This window comes from Bombina bombina, unplaced genomic scaffold, assembly GCF_027579735.1.
Source record: "Bombina bombina isolate aBomBom1 unplaced genomic scaffold, aBomBom1.pri scaffold_992, whole genome shotgun sequence".
Classification (NCBI taxonomy): Eukaryota; Metazoa; Chordata; class Amphibia; order Anura; family Bombinatoridae; genus Bombina; species Bombina bombina.
The window spans coordinates 23,219-35,000 of record NW_026511992.1 but is presented as its reverse complement, the minus strand read 5'-3'; the positions used below and the strand labels follow the sequence as shown (position 1 = coordinate 35,000).

Sequence of the window (11,782 nt, the reverse complement as noted above, 5' to 3'; positions counted from 1 at the left end):
AAACAACACTTTTTTGACTGTGTTAAATAATAGCAGTCAGTTTCCTTCACACGTGTGCGTTTCAGTGCCTGCCTGCCAGGGCACAGTGTCACCCCAGTGCAACTCATATCTGGTGTAACAGTAGTGTAGATTTAAAAAAAACAACACTTTTTTGACTGTGTTAAATAATAGCAGTCAGTTTCCTTCACACGTGTGCGTTTCAGTGCCTGCCTGCCAGGGCACAGTGTCACCCCAGTGTAACTCATATCTGGTGTAACAGTAGTGTAGATTTAAAAAAAACAACACTTTTTTGACTGTGTTAAATAATAGCAGTCAGTTTCCTTCACACGTGTGCGTTTCAGTGCCTGCCTGCCAGGGCACAGTGTCACCCCAGTGCAACTCATATCTGGTGTAACAGTAGTGTAGATTTAAAAAAAAAAAAAAAACTTTTTTGACTGTGTTAAATAATAGCAGTCAGTTTCCTTCACACGTGTGCGTTTCAGTGCCTGCCTGCCAGGGCACAGTGTCACCCCAGTGCAACTCATATCTGGTGTAACAGTAGTGTAGATTTAAAAAAAAACAAAAAAAAACAAAACACTTTTTTGACTGTGTTAAATAATAGCAGTCAGTTTCCTTCACACATGTGCGTTTCATTGCCTGCCTGCCAGGGCACAGTGTCACCCCAGTGCAACTCATATCTGGTGTAACAGTAGTGTAGATTTAAAAAAATGGGGAGTTTGCGGTTGTGCAAATAGACTGTTTGCTGTGCGTTAAAGGGACAGTCTAGGCCAAAATAAACTTTCATGATTCAGATAGAGCATGTAATTTTAAACAATTTTCCAATTTACTTTTATCACCAATTTTGCTTTGTTCTCTTGGTATTCTTAGTTGAAAGCTTAACCTAGGAGGTTCATATGCTAATTTCTTAGACCTTGAAGCCCACCTCTTTCAGATTGCATTTTAACAGTTTTTCACCACTAGAGGGTGTTAGTTCACGTATTTCATATAGATAACACTGTGCTTGTGCACAAGAAGTTGTCTGGGAGCAGGCACTGATTGGCTAGACTGCAAGTCTGTCAAAAGAACTGAAAAAAGGTGCAGTTTGCAGAGGCTTAGATACAAGATAATCACAGAGGTTAAAAGTATATTATTATAAATGTGTTAGTTATGCAAAACTGGGAAATGGGTAATAAAGGGATTATCTATCTTTTAAAACAATAAAAATTCTGGTGTAGACTGTCCCTTTAAACGGGGAGTTTGGTCTGTCACTGTGAAGCGGGCGCAACCCTTACATTACCTGATCGATACAACATCATACCTGATGTTTTAAAGCACGTTATTCCAAACAATTTAGGAATGTTAGGTGATTTATGCCCTTTATGGATTAAAACCAGACTCTGCATCAACTATGTAATTTTCCATGGGAGTTTTGCCATGGATCCCCCTCCGGCATGCCACAGTCCAGTTGTTAGTACCCTTGAAACAACTTTTCCATCACTATTGTGGCCAGAAAGAGTCCCTGTGGGTTTTAAAATTCGCCTGCCTATTGAAGTCTATGGCGGTTTGCCCGTTCGCGAACAGTTGCAGAAGTTTGCGTTCGCCATTTGCGAACGCAAAATTTTAGGTTCGCAACATCGCTAGTTGCAAACAATGATACAAAAGTGCAACATTGGTTGAACGGAAATTAAATGTTTTGTATTATGTAAGAGAGATGTGAGACCAAATAGGTTTTGGAATGTTTTATATGAAGATCTACTATTTTTCCACCTTAAAAGGAGAGCATCAAAATCCACCTTTAAAAAAAACGATCCTTAATAGGCCAACCAATTGGAAAAAAGAGAGGCCTTTTTAAAGCTTGGAGTGATCACACCATACATATATGTGTGTGTGTTTGTGTGTATGAAAATAAACTATTGAGATCTGAAGCAGAACTGATCTATAAACTAGACACACTGCACCCCAAAGGACTCAATTCAGAAATCCCCTACAAGTTTCTCTAGGTTTATTGCCTTATTAATAGGATTGTTTTAAAGTTAAAATGTATCTTTTGATTCAATATTAAATATAATTTATTTTTATATTTTGTCCTTCAGACCCTTTAATCTTTAGCTTTAATTTAGCGCTGTCTCATTTCTGTTATTTGTATCTTATTCCAGTTTAACTTGAGCGGTTAATCAGAGTTACAGCAAGATAGGGTTGTTTCTTTAGTCGCCTCTATCCTCCCTTTTGCAAATGTGTGTATGAATTACATGGTGAGACGAGAGAGAACTCTTTACGTATTTAGTAGACTTACTTGTGTACAGCAACATCTATTATACCACTTCATAGGGTGTTCCAATTCTAAGCGGTAAAGGCTCCCACCACCCACTTAACTTTTACTGTAACAAAACATGTAAATGTAAATAAAGGAAAAATAGTTGTCTTATTTAACAGTCATGCAAAGGTCAACATTTTAGCATATCAAGTAAAGGTCTAAATAAATATTTGGTTCATCATTTTGTTATCTTCTATGTTAACAAAAGCAGAACAACATCAATGATTTGGCAGTTGAAATACATCCTGAATAAACAAAGTTTTGCATGTTGCAACCTCCACTTATCACTAAGGGCTTGATTTATCAAAGCCCCTACGGCTGCAAGTTCTCACAAGAATCTGCTCACCGTATTTAACAAGCAGCGGTCATCAGACTGCTGCTTTCCTAACCTCTTCGCCACCTCTAAGGTGGCGAAATTCAATATCTGTGGTCTAGTCCGACCGAGGGGATTGACAGCTCCTGCCCACGCGTGATTGACTGTGCACGGGCAGAATAGTACGCGAGCGCAAAATAGCGCTCGTGTGCAATGGTTATTTCTTCCAGGGAAATTCGCCCCGCCAGAGGCGAGCTGAGGCGGACAGGGGCGCATATATGCGCCCTTGTCCGCTTCAGCTTTGATAAATTGAGCCCTTAACTCGTTAGTTGTCAAAAAGGGTTACTAGTTATAGTAATTGACAGGATCAGAATTCAAATGAATAAAATATGTTGTCCTTTAGAGTTTTTCAATCCCAACAAATAACTGACACTCACATCACCAAATGAGGTATATGTTTCGGTTTAATAATCGGCCATAGCTTACATATTAAATTAAATAATAAAATTGTATAACATTATCTTAGAAAACCCTTAAATTATGTAAAGTTATGCCCATTTTACTATCCACCCATGGATTACCAATAATCTACTGATACAATAAAGCCATAGAAAGTGATTAATCACCACAAATGACATACAACACCACCACTATCGAAATGGGAACAGGGTGTGAAGTTTTTAGTTAGCATTGGCACTGCACCCCCCACCTCCTTATACTCTTCATAGTCCAATCCACTAACCTATCAATTACACTTTTCCTAGCCTCAGTGGGGTCAATAAGCCCTTCACTACAGTTCTTATCCAGCGTTCGGTTTTTCCCTTGTGATGTTATCTTAACCTTCCATTGTTCTTAGTCTGATTAATATTTTTAAGACAATAAAATAAATCTAAGGAGATTTATTTTATTGTCATATCAATTAATTTAGGCTTTAGTTCCCCAAACATATTAAGCAAAGAAGTAAAGTTATATGGTTATCGTAATTTCATAACTCTAATTTCATAATTCTGACCTATTAAGCCAGTTACAGACTTATATACATATGTACTGTGCACTCTTGCACATGCTTGGTAGTAGCTGACGTCTCAGAAAGTGTGCATGTAAAAAAAAACTGTGCACAGTTGGATAAGTGTCCGTCTGAATAATCAATTGTGTGATCTAAAGGGGGATAGGTAGTTTTGTAACAGTCTCGAGAAGTTTCAATAAAGTTGTGTTCACTTAATATGGCAAGAGGGAAAGTTACGCATTGTTCTTATGTCATAGTCTATAAAAATAAAATTGTAGGCTACCCAGAGCAGGTGCTCATTGTATGTATTTATAGATGTCCTAGGAACACCCCATAGTAAAGTACATAACTATTGCTATGATATGTAGTAAGAACTTATGTCTGTGTAGAGGTCGTTTGAAGACACTGAAATCAGATTACACTGCAAGAAGGAACATATTAATCTCACATTTCACGGCCCCAACCATACTTGAACAGTCAGCTGAAGTACCGAAAATATTTTATATTTTCTGCAGCTTCTAGTAGCAAAATTGTTTTGGCAACTGGTGGGAATGAGGGAGGAGAAAAAAAATACAATTTATCTGCCAGATGAAATAGAACTTTCATAAACAAATCACTCCAAGTCATGTCAGGCATGCAGCTTTAGGTTTTTGAAGCATTTTCCTTTAAACATCAGCAGGGAGGATCCTTTTTGCTTCAAAAGATGAAAAAATACAGCAAAATTATAAGTGAAATTCTCTGTAAATTTTAAACCACAAAAGCTGGATAGCCAGTTACCTGCTGGTTTATTGGCTTTGCCTATAAAGATCGGGTTTCACATTTGGTTCCCGCTACACTAAAGTCTTATAATCCTGAACAGTATGCAGCTCCTCTATACTAGAGTGTCTGCAATGAACTGCAACAAATTCATGTCTCATCTAGCACAGAATGGGTTAAGAATCCAGCTCTTCTACGTCAGAAGGCTAAAATTATTCCAGATGCTTCTCCAAAGTCTTCCACTATAAGTAAAACAGGAAAATGAAACATTTTTGTAAATATTATTAACAGGGTGGGTTAGTCTAACCTGCAGCATGGCACTTGTGGAATTCAACATTTTCCAAGCAACATTCAATTTCATTTTAAGACTTAAAGAAAAAAAAAATGTTTGCACAGCAAGCAGAGTGAAAAAATACTTATAAAATATTCTTTTGATTTGTATGAAAACAATTGTAGGCAATCTGTCCCCCAATAGAACCATGGGAGTTTTTCTTTGTAACCTGTTATCTTCTACCCCACAGAATATTTGTGTACAAACATTTATTGCACATTTCTTGTATTGTGTGTACTACAGTAATTCATATGGGATAGTATAAATGGGAAAGCTATTTTAGCACGTTAATTTACCTCAGGTAATATGTTTATAATCTACAGTTATTCCTAAATCATACAATATCCAGCTTCCAAAACTGTTAAAAGACCTTTATTCTTTAGCTGGGTCCAAAGGTACAAACCAAAAATGTTTCAGGCCTACAATAGGCCCTTAGTCATGTAGTATTGTAGGCCTAAAGTGTTGTTGCTTTGTACCTATGGACCCAGTTAAGGAATAAAGGTCTTTTGACAGTTTTGGAGGCTGGATATTGTATGATTTTGCATTTTGACTGAGACTTGGCAAGTCTTTATCCCATGCCTCTCTATCAAGGGTGTGCTGTCTTCATCCTTTTCAATATTTTTTCCACGTTAGCTTATAGGGGTGGAAAAAATATCACTATAATTTATTAGCCCAGGAGGAAAAAGTTACTAGCCCACTCAATGTTAGAGATAGAAAAATGTAAAACATTTTTACTCGTCCAATGCAATTCCTTACTTGTCCAGGACTAGTGGACTAATTGGACTATTTGTTTTTTTTATTAATTTAACTTTCTATTTTATCCTAATGATTTTCTGAAAGACAGCAAATTATGACAATCGGATAAAAAAAGTATTATAGATAGCAAGTATCTTGTGTCTAATGAGTATAAAATGCACACCCACAAAACAAGATTTTGCAGCATTGACTGTTCCTGCCTTACCACTGTGGAGAGACGTATATATTTTCCTTTCCATACATCTCTGCCCCCCCTCCTGCTGAAGAGTTATGCAAGACGGCTCCTACTGTTAATAGTTTATGGGTTACAAGGTTTGCAGACGGGGGGGGGGAAGACACCTTGAGTTTCACTCTCAGGAATTCATCAGTAATGAAGATCTGAATTCACTAATTAAAAACGAACCACCCCTTACAATGTAAACATTCTCTTTCTGACAGCAAAGCTTTCTATTCTTGATTTACTGTTTCTTATCAGAGAAATCTGATTGAAGATACAGTAGTCCAAACTTTTGTTCTTTCTATGGTTTATTTTGTCAGCAATTATTTATTTCTGTCTGTCAGTGCATGGTAAGGCTTATTTAGGAATACATAAGGCAGGCAACTGAAACATCACTTTAAATTAAAAACCAAAATATCGAGGAAAGATTTTATTTGCAATTATAACTATGTTTACAGACTGTAGGTAGACTTGCAAAAGTTACCCACAACATAAATGATTCATTTATGAGCTACCTAATGATAACTCAGGTAAATGTTTCCAAGTTATGTTGCTAAAGAAAATTGATTGAGAACACTGTCCTTTTGAGACTCCCTGAGTATCAAACATAGAAATAGATTTTGACAGCAGATAAAATACAGAGATCTAGTCTGTTTTTAATGTATTCTCTTCTAATCTGTATACATATCCCAGGCAGAGCTACTCAACAGAGGGCCTAGTGCAAAATGTTTTTTGTGCCCCCCACAGGTAACTCAGTAGTAAGCAACAGTTATAGTATACATTTTGCTCTGTATAATAATTTTGAGAATAGATAGAGATAGATAGATGCACGTATTCTGCCCTTATGCAAGATTTCCCTGCATTACAATTGTACACATTCTGCATGCGCCTATGTATAGACTACTAAGGACCCCCTAGCACTTGGTCTCTGATACAACTGTACCTGCTGCACCAACGGTAGTTCCGCCCATGTCCCAGGCAATCTTGAATTCTATTACTGGCTTCTGCTGGAAAGCCATTTCATGTGTCAACCGCCTTAAGAGCTGTCACAAATAACTTATATACCTGTAGCTCTAAAACCGTGTTTACTTTGTGTTGTTAGTATCTGATATAAAGGGACAAGGAAAGGAAGCTTATGTAGGATAAAACCCCAAATCAAGTATTGCAAAGCCCAAAGTCTCATCGCAACTTCTGAGTTTCTCTTTTATGTAAGTATTTTGGGAAACAGATTGTGGTTGAGAGATAATAAAGACTATAGGGGGAAGATATCAAGCTGCATTTAAAGCTTTTGAGGCTATGTAGCACAGGCTTGCATAAGCATGCATGCAACCACGATATTAAAACTGCTTATATATCCTCTACTCCCCCTAAGAGATGGCAGGTTAAGTCAATCCAACACTTGGTTGTTTCGGGTCTCGGTTGCTCTCATGTAATTGGTTGCATGAGAGCGGGGGTTAACATTGCACAAAAGAGCTCTTGTGCAATGTTACATTTTGCCACATAATGTTGCGTGGCAATTTCAAGAAGACAGGTTCTCTAGAGAGATTGTCCACTTGCAATTTTGATAATTTTTTTTCACTATATTTCTGTATCTGTCTGTGTACTAGAGTTAAACTGGCGTTTTTATATGTGTTCAACCCAACCTATAATACAATTCTAAAATGTTCCTGCTTAATATTTATAACATATTTAATGTTTCATAAACAGACCAATGAACATCCCTCAATATAAAATCTACTGGTACTAATAGTGGACCTGAAGACATAAGTAGCCACTTAACGACCTCTTTTTTAAGTGGTCTACCCTATCCCTCAGGGTTCAATTTTAGATGTATGTAGTGAAGGCAGCTGCCTTTTCTATTGTGCCCCATATTCATAGGCAAGATTGGATTTCTATCAGCTGTAAATTGCTCAGCTGTGAAAGTCGAATGACAAACCATGGAAGGCATTTTGCTAAACAGCTCAGAAATATAATGTGAAGATTATGGATCAAGCCTGAAAAGACGTAGGATTGCCCAGCCACATTTCTTATATTAGGAAGGCTTAGAGAAGGAACATTGACTTAACCTGCTACACTACAGATACTGAAGATAAGAACATAATGCTATTGTGCAAGCTCAAAACTTTAACTCTTTCGCTGCCAAAGGAAGATGCAACACATTTTGCAGAAACAATATCCAAGACCACAGTGTCTTCCTAGTCTTATTTCAAAGACATTTCTGCATTACATGATTTAGTGACTCACATCAAAATGATGTGCACTGCAAGCCCTCTGCACATTCATTATTTGTAAAGTTTGCTTGAACTCTAGAGGTCATATTCATCTGCGTGAATCAGCATGCCTGCCCTTAAAGCTATGTATGAATGACCTTGTGACATTATAAAAGATTCCAATACATCTCACAATATCTCACACACATAACTATTTACACTTTTACAGTAAGAATATTCATAATAATGTTTTATTTCTCACTACTTTCACTAAATCTAACACTATGATCTATGCACTTGGTGGAACAAAGACAAGTATGCTTGCCTATCAACAAGACATTTGCTATAATGATTAGACAACCGAGCCATTCTCAGTTACAACACACAATACAGACCAGATGTCTTTTTACTAAAAGTTTTGTGCACTGCCTTTTTTAACTCTTAGCTGTCAGAGAAAGAGCTGCAATATGGCAATGTGTTTCAGTCCTATCTGTCAGCCCATGGGGCACTCGGAGTAAAATGAACCCACACTTGCTAATAACTAGATCAGACTTTACCTTAGGCCAGTATTTGCCCATGTGGCTTACAATTAAGAGTAGAATAAGAAAATTATTGAGGCACAACAGTCGCTGACAACATTGAACCACAAAAATATGCACAAACTATATATATATATACATTTGTAATAAAAGTGTAGATGGGTGCTGGCACCTCAGTCTCAAATTATCAGATTACAGTCATTAATACATACAACAGCTTGTAAATCCAGGGGGAGGCCAGAAAATATAAGTATATTACAGTAATTATTTTGTTAAGTGCTCTGGAGGATAGAAAAGTTTTAATAGTCCTACAGTTAGAGTAACAATATTCTGTATTATTTACTTTAATGTTACCTGAGTTATAATATAATCTGATAAATCTGCCAGATTTGTATTGCTTTTCCTCTAGAGATACTTTATGAGTGCATCTATCTGTCAGCTGTCTGGTTCAACTGCAATATATATATATATATATTATAAATAATACATATATACGCATACGTATATATATATATATATCATGTGATTTTGTTCATGTTGAAGTAATTTATCAGAACTAATGGTGTAATTTTTATTTCCTTGTAAGCAGCATGTGTTCCACAAAGGATGTCCCTAGCGTAAATTTAAAGACCACACAGTTTTGTGTATAGATATAATTTAGTTGGTTTATATGGCAAAAGGTTCCACGTTTTTAAACACACACTACATTTTCAGTATCGCAGGAGGGATGTTTATATGACCAGTGTTTTTATATACATTAAAAAGCAATCAGCATAAACAGATTTTTTTTTTTTTTTTTGCTTGAAGCAATTTTGAAATCTATACAGTATGTACTTAAATATATACATATACCTCTATAAGTGCAGTAAATTGCATAGTGCATGCAAAACACCAGCTGATACATTTTATAACTTTTTTTGTGATAAAATTAGTTTAACTGTTTGTAGTATTTATGGAGTACTGCCTTGCAAAACTTTATTGAGATATTTACATAATGTGAAGTGTGCAGAGGGAAAAACAGTCCTGTTATAGGTTTACAGATAAGGTCTAACACAAACATGATAAAATATGGTTAGATTAAATGACAGTGTTTGCCAGAAGAGGGTGCTTGTCAGATAAGAAAATATGTTAATTTACTTTTATTTTAATGATTTGGTTACTTTATGACTAAATACTATTGTGCATATGGTAGTTGTTACAACCATCTCAAAGAATGAATTGAAACAACAGGTTATTTAAATCCATACTATAGAGATTTCAGAAATGATCTTGCAAGTAACCAGGCAGTGAAATAGGAACTTTTAAGGCATGCCATGATTAGCAGATTACTGAGCCCTTTGGGTTTGCAGTTTCCTAAATAAAGCAGAGCACTGTCTACTTTCTGCAGCTCCAGTAAATACACACGAATCCTGACTGCACATTTAACAGGAAGAAAGGTTTATGTCTGGTTACTGAGATAGGAAACAGCAGTATATTAAAAATTATCTAAATGAATGATCAGTTTGGATTATGTTTAACCACTCACTGACTAAGGAGAAACCAGTGAAATAGAGGAATGTGATACAATGTATTGAAAATCTTTATCTCCCCTTGTCATTGGTCCTAAATGAAGGGTGCAGGGTTAAATTGTATGCATACTGCAGCCATCTTAATACCACATCAATAGGAATACAATTAAAAAGTAAACAAAAAATTACAGAATGATACAGAACATAAACAGTGCAGGGCTGGTACCTTTTCATTTGCAAATGACAATGCAGGACCACAGTAACTCTTTCAATGCCATAACGGTTGACAATAAAAAAGTGACAATGAATAGCACAGAAACTCACTCCAAACTACAATAAATAATGAAACAATACTATAGATACTGTTTACTCAGAGAAGTCCCAAGGTGTATTGTATACTTATTTATCATGTTAATGCAAGGGATTCAAGACTGCAATTATTATGCCACTGATGGAAGAATAAACATTTAATACAAAAGCATATTAATGCATCATATACACTAAGACTGCAAGGCTTTAAGTTTCAGATGAGTCAGCAATGCATTTGATATTATAACCATCCATGCACACAGACAATGACACCCTTTCACTGCCAGAGAGTTTAGAAAAGCATGCTATATTATAATCATCCTATTGTCATTTTATATGCATGGTAGGTATATATTAATGGCAGTGACATATGTTATTATAGGATCCCACCTTCAATATACTGTTGCAATGACAGTTTCTTTGCCTGAAGGGTCAGCAATGCAATATGATCTAACCATTCCACTGCCATATTAAACACAAATGATATATAATAAGAATATCCCCCTTCAGCTCCCATGAGGGTAGAAGCAGTATTCTTAGTTAACCCCTTGTTTGCCCTAGAGGACTACAACGCATTGGAGTGCATGCGCTGAAGCCCTCTCTGACAGCCAAGGGAGTGCTTAGTGCCCAGGGGTAAGGATCAGCAGCTCTTACCCAATATCAGGCAGAATATATCCAGTAAGATGAGCATCACCCTCTTGCAGTTGCCAGAAGTCCCATTGTTATTGTTCAGAGCAGAGCTTCCTCCATTCCTGGTCTCTGGGACCATCGCTTTGTCATATTTATAATTCTGCATGCTGGAGTTACAGCTAGAGACGATTTTCTTTAGATCCAGGCTGCCCAGTTTTGCACACTGCACGGTGACAGCTCAGGAGTTGTGTCCCGTTTACAGATCCCAGGCAAAGTACAAAGTCCCTTTAGTGTAGGTTGCACAGTCTGCAGTGCATTGCAAAGTCAGAGCAAGTCCTTGCAGAGTGGTTTTCCGTTTGCAAATCCTCTCTTTAGTTGTAGCTTGTGTACAGTCCTTTAGCTTGTCTCTTAAAATATTGTGTAATAAAATCTTATAGTGTAGTAGAATGACAATCACTCCCAGCCTGGTGCACAAACAGCCAGTTTGCAGTCTCTGCTCCTTACTTGTGTTCAGCTGGAGATCTTCTGCACATTTATTTCATAGGCAACTTTCCACCCCCTAAAAAAGTAACTCCCTGCTTCTGATGGGATTTCAGTGTACAGCCCCCTTCTTCCTGAAACGCTCTGGACTGGGTTATACATATGATAATTGACTGCACATTTCTTTCCAGCACAAAATCCAGGATAAGCTGACCCCAGAAGCATAAGGGTGCCCCTAGTGTTCACAAGGGGCGATACATACAACAACAAAAAAAGTTTAAAAGTAAGCTTTTGTGTCACTCTAGGTGCTAAAATGTAATCAAGGCCACTCCTATGGTTCCAAAGTGACAGCTAATTTACCTTTTATCGCATGAAGGCAGCAAGATAATATTCCTCTGGGAAAGGAAGAACAAGTTTATATTAAAGAACTTTAC

At 36.8% G+C, this 11,782-nt stretch overlaps 1 protein-coding gene across 1 annotated transcript in view; it reads right to left on the bottom strand.

The window, feature by feature from the left end:
• The window catches only part of LOC128644036 (phospholipid phosphatase 3-like), a 63,480-nt gene extending 52,051 nt beyond the window's left edge, over window positions 1-11,429 (bottom strand). The window contains exon 1 of the mRNA XM_053696801.1: window positions 10,893-11,429. Within this exon, the coding sequence (XP_053552776.1) occupies window positions 10,893-11,034 (142 nt within the window). The 5' untranslated portion in view covers window positions 11,035-11,429. The remainder of the gene's footprint in view (window positions 1-10,892) is intronic.
• Window positions 11,430-11,782: the final 353 nt, after the last annotated feature.